The sequence below is a fragment of the Microchirus variegatus genome, assembly GCF_963457635.1.
Source record: "Microchirus variegatus genome assembly, chromosome: 22".
Lineage (NCBI taxonomy): Eukaryota > Metazoa > Chordata > Actinopteri > Pleuronectiformes > Soleidae > Microchirus > Microchirus variegatus.
The window spans coordinates 17,992,193-18,004,949 of NC_139823.1; the positions used below are offsets into that span (position 1 = coordinate 17,992,193).

The 12,757-nt window shown below is 40.6% G+C and overlaps 1 protein-coding gene across 4 annotated transcripts in view; it reads right to left on the reverse strand.

Annotated features, from left to right (window-relative positions):
* Nucleotides 1-12,757, reverse strand: part of LOC310943466 (muscleblind-like protein 2a) — a 72,285-nt gene that overhangs the window by 17,296 nt on the left and 42,232 nt on the right. For 3 of the 4 annotated variants that reach the window (XM_083909040.1, XM_083909037.1, XM_083909039.1), the window contains exons 3-5: nt 9,910-10,074; nt 8,299-8,502; nt 4,988-5,248 (exon numbers count right to left, since the gene is read on the reverse strand). In XM_083909040.1, the coding sequence (XP_083765166.1) occupies nt 4,988-5,248; nt 8,299-8,502; nt 9,910-10,074 (630 nt within the window). The remainder of the gene's footprint in view (nt 1-4,987; nt 5,249-8,298; nt 8,503-9,909; nt 10,075-12,757) is intronic. The other variant, XM_083909038.1, reaches the window with a different exon arrangement.

Sequence of the window (12,757 nt, forward strand, 5' to 3'; positions counted from 1 at the left end):
ACAGTAACAATTAAAGAAGCTACATGCAAAGCAAAAGGTGAAAGGTCAAAGTACCAGGTCTACAGTTGCCTCGAGGGGTCGCTTCATTGCTTTGGCAGTCGACTGAGTCTTTAATTAGCAGGCAGCGAGCACATGATGGCAGTGGGCCAATGGGAGTCAAGCGTATTAACATACAGGTAACAGCAAGCAGAGGTGCGTCATGGGGGACAGCATTGCATTGTGGGTAGGTGAGAAGGAAAAAAAACAAAAACAAAAATAATCTGAATGCAAGTATACCACATACAAAACAATAGGCATGCACAGAAACAAAAAACTTCTTTTTGTTCTCTTTTACTTTGAAGAAACATTTGCTACGAATTTTCTTTCTTTTTTCTCTTTTTTTTGAATTAGTACAAAAGCAACAAAAGCATCTACATGATTAACTTTGTTTGTTTGTTTACGACTGGGAAAAGCATTTTTTTTAGTAGTCAATAGATATAAACAATATGGTAATGTACGACACAGAACAACGTTTACACCTGGCAGCAACATCTGGACACAGTTATGTGGTCAGATTATTAGGTACGGTCACAATTTGGACTCTCTTAGTCATGTTTCTAATCTTAAATGCTTATTTTTGAACCATAAATTCATCATAAAATAACCTTTAAAGGGATAGTTGGGAATTTTGGACATAAGAGCTATTTTCCAACTCAGCCGGTGTGATGGAGACGTCTGGAGACGTTTTCAAGAAATTTCATTCCGTTCTTCTAGTTGCCGAGTTCGCTGATGCTATGGCTAGCGCAAGTCAATGATACAAGTTAGCATGGCATTAAAAACACTCATACCGACTCCACAGTGCACCCGAGGCAAATCGATTGTAACGGAATCAGTCCGCCGCTGCCATAGCCTAACAGGAAGTATGACGCGCTGCTGCTGCTGCTGCTGAGACATAAATCCTTCAAATTGCAAGGTTGGTTTTATTTCAAACATTCTATCAACACAGATATGTACATCGATAGTCTGCCGTTACAATCGATTTGCCTCGGGTGCACTGTGGAGTCGGTATGAGTGTTTTTAATGCCATGCTAGCAGGTACCATTGACTTGCGCTATGCTAGCCATAGCACCAGCGAACTCGGCAACTAGAAGAACTGAATGAAATTTCTTGAAAACCGTCTCCAGACGTCTCCATCACACCGGCAGTGGAGTCGGAAAATAGGTCTCATGTCCAAAATTCCGAACTATCCCTTTAAGCGCTAAGAAACAGACGACGCTGACACGGAGCAGTTTAACCATCGCATCCTTTTTTTCCTTTTACAAATCTCGTGTTTCCACGTCGTTTGTGTTGCAGATGAATTGGTTTTTGATTTAATTTGACTGTGAACTGAGGTCAAAGTGACCGACGTTGGAGAAGGACGTCTTTAAATATGTGGAGCTCTGTTTTATTCTCACGGATGTGAGGGGGAGGGGGGGGGGGGGCACAAAGATGACATGATGAATGTGAGGATGAGTCCATGCACAAAGCCTCTCTCTTATCTATAAAGAGTGTGTGGTGAGTTAAAAATGGAGGATGTGGAGAGATGAGGTCACAGCGTCGGGATGCAACAAATACAAGAGTGAACAATAAAGAAGTGTAATCTGGGTAATGTGTGAGCCTCATCTGCAGCACTCTTCAATACAGCCAATTTACTTTAAATTAAAAACAGTGACTTATCGGTAAGTGTATTAGCCGTTTTTTTTACAGCAGAGCAGTAATAGAGTAATACAGTAACACAGCAGAGCTTTTTATGGTCCAATAAAAGTTCCCCCCCCCCCGGGACCAGAATTGGTTTTGAAGTTCGCTGACTAAACGAGTCGCCGTCGCCGTCGCCGAGGTTAACCCTCCCTCACCTTTAGCGCCGCCTGTAACTGCGCGGATGGTAAATCGGGAATTGGGTCATAAAGTTGATAAAGTGGAGAAGAGGAGGAGCAACGAGAGGAGGGGGAGAAAACACACACACACCTACACGCACGCACACACACACACACACACACACACACACACACACACACACACACACACACACACACACACACACACACACACACACACAGGAGGAAACATGAGTTAAAGCCTCGATGACGCAGCCGTGTATACTTGAAACGTTGTAGAGGTGAGACAATCGTTAAAAACTGTGCTGACCACGTTTATATATATATATACACAATATATATACTATATAATATATATATATATATATATATAAATGCACATTTTCATTCCTTGTTTCCTCTATCTTTAAAGGAAACAGTGTGTAAGCATCAGGTACCAGGAGTAGAGTAGTGCTGAAACATGGGAAAAGTGCCTCAATACAAACATATTTATTATTTACTTATTTTTTAATCACGATACTTAGTTGTTGTTCTTGTTGTATGTTCATTTTCAATTAAATTCAAAAACATGTCAGTAAAAAGCTGTGGCTGCTTAGACTTCCCTCACCTGCTTTCCTGTCTGTTAAGGCACAATTTCTTCATCTAATTGCACTTTTTGCAGTTGTTTTTACCAGAATAACTGAATATATATATTTTAAAGCTCCCACAGAGTGGTCCTATGGCACATATATGTGAGCTATGGAGGTCTACGTACATACATTAACTTGCTTTTATGCTCAAAAACCTCCTAGTTGCTGTAAACGAGACGATAGAAATCTCTCCTCACTGAAGCTCTCCTCAGCCGCGCCGTTTCATACTGAAATCTCACACCCAGAAGACAGAACTGTGCTGTGATTGGCCACGAGGATCTTCTCTTCAGGAGAACCGGTGTTTACGTAACCGGACCGGGTTTTTTTCAGAGATCTCGCTGAGCCCGAGATTACAATAAAACACAGCGTTCTCAGCAGTGGCTGAACTGTTTGTTTCGATCCTTCAGGGCTTTGTAAACAAGGTAATGACGCAGATACACACTAAAAAACAAAAAACAGCGCTAATTGGAACTTCCGGTCTATGGGAGCTTTAACTTCACGCGTCTGCACTGAATGTTTACGTCTGTTTTTAACCGTGTGCATTTATATTGTGACCTTGAATGACAGAAAGGTACTTTTTCATAAAATGTACCTTTATTATTATTATCTTGAGAACCAATGACGTCAACGAATACGGGTTCTTCAAAAGATACCGACTCAAACCTGGACCTACTGTTTTTGAAGAAGTAGGTCAAACTAAATAATTCTTTGTTTTTACTTCACTTAATTTAAAGAGAGTACATATTACTTCATCTTAATTATTCTTCATCTAAAGTTACTCAAAGCAAAAGATCTTTATCTTTATCAAACACTTAATAATGAGTCGTAGATAGATTCCATTTCTGGCTAAATGTTGCACACTGGAGCACTGAGACGATGCTAACCCAGCGAGTTAGCTCACGGCTAACTTGGTTAAAAAGACAAGAGAGGAGAGAGAGAGAGAGAGAGAGAGAGGGAAGCAGCAATGGAAGCAGCCAATGAGAGAGAGAGGGAGGGAGGGAGGGAGTTGTGTGTGACGTGTAAAGCATCATGACCATGCCATGGAGGAAACACGTCAGCACACTGATGCAGCACAAGGTGTGTGTGTGTGTGTGTGTGTGTGTGCAGCAGCCAAAAAGGAGGGTGTGGCACAGATGAAAGCTGTCTCTGTCTGTCTGTGTGTGTGTGTGTGTGTGTGTGTGTGTTTGCACTGCCACCTGCCTGTCCCGACCCCCCCCCCCCCCCCACACACACACACACACTGCTGGTTATTTATCCAGCTAAAACCTCACCCACACAGACTGTGACGTTACATCCTCATCCATCCCTGATTCAATTTGCACTGATCTGCAGAGAGCTGCATTTATCATACAGAGCATGGTGGTGGTGTGGGGGGGGGGGGGATGAGGCAGCACATTGTCTCTGTGTGAACCAAGGGCATTTTGTAAATATAAAAAACGTGTACTGCGGTCAGAGAGCGGCGGCAGGTTGTTGTTGTTGTTGTTGTCGTCGTCACTAAAGCCTGTGTATTGTTGAGAGGTGCCAGGTGGGGGCGTGTTTTGTTTTTACAGTAATAATAAAGCAGCGCTCCACATTTTATGTTCCCGAGTGAGTCACGGTTAAAGGGACAGTTCAGGTTTTTCTGAAGTGCGGCCCAGTGTCACCCACAGAACTCGCTGGAAAACACGGCCGCCAGCAGGGACACGAGAGGACAAAAAGAACCACATAACAAAAAGGCTGGACTCTTAAAATCTACACCTGAGTATGTTAGGAATATATTCGCCGCTTTATCTCACTGTTTTCCAACAAAAGTGACGTTTTTGTAACCCACACCAAACCCCATGGAGAAAATCAGTGATTTTAGCTCACAGGGACACAGGAGCTGCTGGTTTACTGCTGCCTCGTGTGGTCACTTTGTGTCACTGAGGTACACCAGAACAAAGATGTTTAAACTTACTCGTGGAGGCAGCAGTGGATCAACAACTCCTGTGTGCTGCTGTGTGCTGTGATGTAAAATCGCTGATTTTCTGAATGGAGTTTGGTGTGAGAGAGCGAACAAAAACCTACGTTTGCAGCCAAAATAAAGGCTGACAAACACACATATATATATATATTTATATATAGACATCGCAGACTTAATGAGGCGTAGACAAATCAAATCTGTTTGTCGTCTCGTCCCTGGTGGCGGCCATGTTTGGAGCATCTGTGGCTCAGACTGGAGTCAAGACCTCGTGCGAACATACGTTAAAAAAAAAAGGCTAAACGATGACTTTGACAGCACGGGTTTTGCATTTAGTCATCATCTATTTTGTCATTAGGGATCGTACGTTGTCTTTAGACACACAAATAAAGCAAATCGAACTGCTGGAGGAGCAGCCGAGCCTTCGTTTACTGTGTTTACTCACGTATAACGCACTATAATAATAAGAGATAAGATCTGAACTGGAAGGTTCAACGTCGACTGAACTTGAAAAGCTCTACGATAACAGTAAACGGGTGATTTATACGCGTGTGTGGTGCTCTCACCATGGCTGCAGCCGTGGCGGCGGCCTGTGCGGCCACAGCCGTCTGGTTGGCCTGGTGCTGCGCCGCCTTGATCTTGGCCTGCAGGTGAGCCGGCGGGTGGAAGTACTTGCACTTCTCGCGGGAGCAGCGGCTCTTGATGTAGTCCATGCACACGGTGACCGTGTTGTCGCTGGTGTCGATCATGGGGCTGTCGCTCGGGTGGGCGAAGCGGCAGTCCGTCTCGCCGCGCGCACAGTTGCCCCGCTGGAACTCGCGGCAGACCTGCAGGGGGGGGGGGGCGCCGGAGAGTCACAAACGCACAGGCGCAGACGCACACGGGCGTGAAAGAGAGAGAGAAAACACACACATGTTTGAGTTTTCAAAGAAAAATGTCCACTTCACTTTAATTCTATTTCAGTGATATTTCATTTTTATATTATTTATTTATGACAGATAATTGCGATTCACTTTTTGTTGTGTAATAAATTCAAAATGTGACGGGCCAGTGCGTGGGATTTAGTGACATCTAGAGTAGAAATTGCATATTGCAAATATGGGGCTATGGGACTCATTATAAGGTAAAAATAACACACAATTTTAAATATTTTTCTGTTGATAAATGACTCTAAATTGTACAAACTGGACCTTTAAGTTGAGAAATTAAAGATACAAACAGTTTATAGCATTTTTTTAACATTTTGCAAAGATCAAACTGCGATTATTAATTGATTACTACATTTTTAAAAGCTTCTATAATGTGAATGTTTTCTATTTTTAAGACAGAAATCATTAAAACGAATACATTTTGGTTTGTGGACAAAACGAGACATTTGAAAACATTTAATTCTAACATTTTACGACATTTTGTGGACAACAACAAAACAAATAAGTGTTTTTTTTAACTGTATTTTGTTTTTTGAGTGTTTAAAATCTGTAAAAATCTGCAGCTGTTCGTCGTCGTTGGTGGAAAAAGTCTACTTATATTATTGCGATTTGATTTGTGACATCTAGGGGAGAAGTTGCATTTTGCAGATATGGTGCTATAGGGCTCATTATAAGGTAACAACACACAATTTTAAGCATTTTTGTGTTGATATATGACTCTAAATTGTACAAACTGGACCTTTAACCTGTCTTTATGCTCATGTAAAGTTGAGAAATTTAAAATAAGAACATTTTATTACATTCTGCGAAGATCAGGCTGCTTTTTCAGCTTCTTAAATGTGACTATTTTGCTCCGTATAGGACAAAAATCATTAAAACAGATTAATTTCGGTGTTTGGACAAAACAAGACATTTCAAAACAAACGGCGATTAACATTTTCTGACATTTTATGGACAACAACAAAACAATGAACTGCCCTATTGATGGATTTCATGGATTTCTGGTATGTTTTCAATCGTACGAGGGAAATAAAACAACTCAACGTAAACACAAGCGACTGTTGTTTGTATAAATGAGTCTAAATTTGTACTTAAGGTGTATTTAAAACACATGTAGTGTTTTAAAGCCAAATGATTGTGAAGCAGTGAGTGTGTGAACAGAATCACAGGAGGATCTGCTTTAGACACACACACACACACACACACACACACACACACACATGTGCAGTGCACACACACACACACGGTGTGTGTGGGAGTGCATGAGCGTCTCTGAGGGACTCTTTCATTAGAGCCAACTTCATTCAGTTGCTAAGTGATAGCACTCCCAGAGAAAAACACATCGAGGCGCACACCTACGCGTCACCTCCAGGTCTTAGGGAGGTTATTGTTTATATTTATGAAATGTAAGAGGAGTGGAAAAAAAACAACACAAAAAAAACCCTCTCTCCATATGCAATCTTTCACAATCACAACACCACTCCCCTTCAAAACACAACATGTTGACCTCGGCGCTCGTTTGTGCACGGCACGGCTGTAAATTCACATTATTATTGTTATTATTATGATTATTATCATTAATATCATCACACACACACACGCTGGGTCTTGTGTTTCGTGATGATTCAGAGGTAAAAAAAAACACAAGGGTGTAGCTCTCTGTGCAGTGACCATGATCACGGTTTACCAGCCTTTCCTTTTCAAACTGTGACTCAACAAGTGCGAGGTTTTAATAGACTCAAATTAACTTTTCAGGTTTTTCAAGCCTCATCAGACCAAGGTTAATTCAAGGATGCATCTATTCACGTCATTAATGACTTTAATGAGTTCATTCAACGGTTAAAAGGTTTTTTTGTCGTTAATTCTGCCGCCAGAATTTAACTTTAAGTTAACTTTTTGAAACAGTGTTTTCAGGTAAAAAAAATATGAACATAAAACTGTAAAGATGACAGAGAAGCAGAGAAAACTAAGCATAACATCTTCATTCTTTAAATAAATGTTTATATTTTTGAACAAATCAGCTGTATTTTCATTTACGGCCTTAAGGGTTCCTTTAAATAAAAAACTTACTAATTTGCTCCTAGTGGCAGAAAATGTCACCTTCCCAAAAACAGCTGTAAAAACATTATATATTAATATTTTTTCACACTTTAAATGAGTCAATCTTTTAAAGCTACTTCAGCCTGATATAAACATATCAAATATTAATAATATATTTTTTTAATTTTAACCCTTTAAAGGCCATTTTGTATACACAACTTTAAACTGCAATAATTTCCATAAAATACATGTCAAGGATAATTTTATAATAATTATTATTAGGCCCTAGGACATCGATTTTGATACATTGTTATATTTTTCACAGTGTCAGATTTAAAAAAAAACTTACTTATTTGTTCCTAGTGGCAAATTTTTTTCCAAAAACAGCTGTAAAATCATTATATATTCATATTTCTTTCCACTTTAAATGAGTCAATGTTTTAAAGCTATATATACAAATATACATATCAAATATTAATACTATTATTTTGACGTTTAAGCCCTTTAAAGGCCAGCATGGCCAGCACACAACTACACTGTATTTTTGTTTTGTTAATTGAAAAATAAACAATAATTTCAATAAAATACAATTCAATGAGTGTTTGGTTATTATCATTATCAGGTCAATGATTGGCAGCAACACTGAGGAAAAAATAGTCTTTGCGTAGCTTAGCTATTTTGGGCTAATCTAAGAAACTGAGATGACAGTTATAAAGTTGACCAAAAATGAATGATAATTTCAGCTATATTGATTCAACACAGCCAAAAATGTCCCGCAGGAACTCTTCTTAAGCGTTAACGGTAAGTTTTGTGTTGAGATTATGTTTGTTTTAAGTCATTTCAAGCTTCAGACGAGGAAAGTAAGAGAATTGAGAAGGAGTGTGGGAGCTGTGAGTGGGTTGCGTCACCTCCAGCTTGTCGGTACGCAGCAGCTTCTGGCTGGAGGACGAGCCTCCGCTCACGGAGACGGGCGGGCTGCCGGGGACGATGAGGGGCGTGCTGGGCAGGATGTCGGCGGGCACCAGGCCCATGCTGTGGGACATGGGGGTCAGGTACGGCGCGTAGCTGAGTCCCGCGCTGGAGCCCAGACCCTGGCTGACTGGAAACGTCTGCTGGGGAGGACGAAAACATTCGTCAAATTCACCCCAAAAAAGTGTTTTATTCCATCTGATCTTTGAAACAGTATTAGTGTGGAAAGACTTAAAATGATGGATGGAAGCAGGAAGTGGAGGGTGAAGGGCAGACGAGAGGCTATAGAAATTAAAAAAGATTAGTCAGAAGAAGAAATAAATGGTGCGCAGATCAACGTTGACGATTGGGCGAGAGGGAAAAAAGAGTGAAAAGGTTTATGGGGGAAAATTAAGGGTAGAAATAAGAGTTATGTGGTGAAGATTTCGCTGAGCATGCATGTTCTTTTTCTCAGCGTCGCTGATGCAGTTAAACATGTTCACACCTGGCAGTCGCGCCTGGCTGCAGAGATCAAAACACCCCCCCCCCCCCCACAACCCCTCCAGAGAGCAGCTCGGGATCACTGTGCTTTGCTCAAGGGCGGCGCGACTGCAGCGGTGTGAACAAACACGGTCGTCCTGTTCCGAGAGGTGAATGAAGTCTGTGCGATGAACTGTCACTGACTCGTCAGGTTAAAGGTGCATTATGTAATAAATCATAAAATCCTCCTAATGTGTCACAGAGACTCAGGAATAATGTTCATATAACAAACTGAACTCACCAACAACAACAGTACAGACAAAATATTTGCATTAAAAAAAAAAAATTTTGCAGACTGCAAATCATGTTTATGTTTTGAAATCATGTTTTGACATGTGGCGCCACCTACCGCCGTCTACCAATCATTGCAGTCAGTCGAGTCTCAGCTGCCGAGCAACCACAGGTTGCCAGTTACGTCAGAAAACGAAAGCTAAAAGACCTCTGTGTTTTGAATTTGAATGTAGTAACCGTTTTTGGCCACATTCTTACATATGGCACCTTTAACTCCGTGAAACCTCGTGTGGTTGTATGAGGTATTGAAGCAAAAAAAAATAATTCATCTACACTGTCTTAAGAACAATATTTTGTCTTTTTCTTGCCCCCCTGAAAGACTTTTCCGAGTGAAAACTAAAGTTTGTAAAACGCTCACTCTCCCACACCAAACCCCATAGAGAAAATCAGCGATTTTAGCTCACAGGGACACAGGAGCTGCTGGTCACACGCTGCCTCGTGTGGTCACTTTGTGTCACTGAGGTAAATCCGAATGAAAGATTTAAAACACTTAAGTCAAAAAACATAAAAGGGATTATTCACTTATGGCAGCAGAAGAGGATCAACAGCTCCTGTGTGCTGTGAGAAAATGATTGTGTTCTTAAAATATTGCAGACTTAAGCAGACAGCGACGTTATCAAGCTGCTAAAAATCTGCTTTAGTCGCCGTGTGTCCTCGCTCACGGGTTTATTTTCGGACAAAGTCGGCACCCGGTGCCAAGACAGCGATTCCCGATCAGATTTATGATTTCACAAACTCACCACAGGCTGCATGGCGGTGCCCGGGATCATGAACTGCATCTGCTGAGCCAACATGGCCGCCGCCGTCTTCTGCTGGATCAGGTTGTTGCGTCCGTTGATCTCCAGCTGCGTCTTCAGGTGAGCCGGCGGGTGCAGGTATTTGCAGTTCTCCCGTGTGCAGCGACCCTAAACCAGAGCGAGAGAGAGAGACAGAAACATGGTTTAGTAAACATGGTTTACGTGGCGGCATCGATTATAAAATCATCAAGCGCTTGAAGGCAGCATCCATATTCACACGGTGAGTGTGAAACACAGGATTATTATTATTATGAAAGCTTCTGCAGCGAGCGTCTGCGTTCTGACGTCCAGCGAGGGAAGACGGTCGCTCTCGGCTGGAAAGACCGAGAGATTATTATCGCTTTCTGACTTAATTATTCATTTTTATACATATATGTGTGTGTGTTTCTCCTTTATTTCGCATAAATCTTTAAATAAAAGGATAATAAATAATTTTCTATATGAACTCAAACTGATGTAGAATAACAATAAAGCTTTGGGTTCAGTTTGTCTCGCGGAGTGACTTGAACACATGAAATATATTCAGTTATTTCCTCGTTTCAGGTACAGTATCGTCTGTGATTCTTACTTATTCCATATTTTTGGTCAAAAACGGTATAATGCAGTCTGATAGAGCTGAAACTATTACTAAATTAATCTCCAACTATTTTGATAATCGATAATTGGTTTGAAGTTTTTTTTCATGATTAAAGCGGAACTAGTACGGAAGTTCCAATTAACGCTGTTTTTTAGTGTGTATCTGCGTCATTACCTTGTTTATGAAGCCTTGAAGGTTCTAAACAAACAGTTCAGCCACTGCTGAGAACGCTGTGTTTTATTGTAATCTCGGGCTCAACGAGATCTCTGAAAATCCCCTAATAGTTACGTAAACACCGGTTCTCTGGAACAGCAGATCGTCCTGCTCCGGGCACTAGTCCGGGCACTAGTCCGGTTTTGTACATTGAACCGCAGAAGAAGAATAACGTCCGTTGTGGAGGTGTTTCACGAGCGACAGTGTCTTCTGACTCTGGGTCAAAGGTCGTCAAAGGGACTGAGGCGGGGAGTCGTGAAGAAGCTATTTTTAAACACTGTTAAAACAATGTTTTGATAATGAGTAGCAGTGCATCCAGAGATTTATGTCTGAAATAGCGCGGCTGACAAGAGCTTCAAGAAGGACAGATTTCTATCGGCTCGTTTCCAGCAACTAGGAGGTTTTTGACCATAAAAACAAGTTAATATATGTTAGTAGACCTCCATAACTAACATATATGTGCAACAGGACCACTCTATGGGAGCTTTAAAACAAGATTTCTGACTGTTTCAGCTTCTTAAATGTGGATATTTTCTTTGTTTCTTTGCTCCACATAACAAAGAAATCATTAAAACTGAATTATTTTGGTTTGTGGACAAAACAAAACATTCAAGAAAATCGTCATTTCCAGGTTTGACAAACACATTTTTAAAACACAGACCTACCGATTCATCGAGAAAATAATCAACAGATTAATCTGGATTACAAAAACAATCGTTAGTTGCAGCTCTACGGTCTGATCCTGGCCATCGAGACGGAGGGAAAATAACAGTAAAGGTCAGGCAAAGTGGAAAATATGGAGTGATATGAATTAGCGCAGAGAGGAAGTTAATGAGAAAAGGTCAAGAGGAGAAGACGGCGTGACATCGCTGACGCTAAACCACAATCAGTCTCTTATGAGAAGACGCAGGAGCAATAATTCACTCATTTTTCTCTAATGACTTCAATTACTCAGCGACTGCACTCAGGAAAAACTATTTCAGAGCGAAGGACAACACGTCACCAGACGTCACATGTAGTATGAGTATCATAATACTGTGCATCCATAATGCTATAAAAGAACCAAGTACGTTTATTTTGCTACTAGACAATAAAAACAATTAGTCATCAGATAATAAAGAGGAGGAAATTCTGTTTGGGCGTTGACGAGAAATGAATGGCGTAAATTAAAAATATTAAGAAGTGATTGTGTTTTAAACTTAGGTGTGTCAGAGAGGATTGTGTATTGTGTGTCACTACATTTCCTTTATTCATTCATTCATTCACTATTTCTTTTATTTTTAAATATGTATTTGATATAATATCATATTTGATCTATTTTAATTGATTGAGCCGTTTAAACTGTGCTCTTTAAACACCATCCAAACAAGCTGCAGGTGAATTTAGTGAATGAACGAGTTAAATTAAGTCCCTTTTTTTTTAAATAATGGCCAAAAACATGTTGAACACCGGGTTCATACATTAGATATTTAACCTTGCTTAAATATAACCTGTCAGGATTCGAACCAGCGTGCAAATACTTGGAAAATTTAAAATACCAGCTCATGAGAGCCACTGAAAGTAACGCAGGGTTCAACTGTGTGTGTTGAGCTAACGAGATGCATTCAACAACCCTGGTAAAAAAAAACAACTTTATATTTAGGAGACGAGATCCACTTCTGTGACCAAACGCCGTCTCAAAAGGGCAAAAACAAAAACCTTGTGGTCACTAGAGGAAACAACACACACACACTTTGAAAATGTCATCTCGTTTGCAGGAACTACAGCAGCTTCGAGGTGCATTCAGGGAACCTCGTAAAAAAAAAAAAAAACACTCGCTAAATGCTGCACAACCTTGTGATAAAACATATTTTTTTAAGTCTTTTTACGATATAACAGACACTAACAATCAACGCATATGGACTTTTCTATTCACAAGAGCGAGACGAGACGCTGCCAGACGAGACAGTATGTTATTCTTATTCTCTCACACTACGCTTATAGTGGAGCACATAATATCTG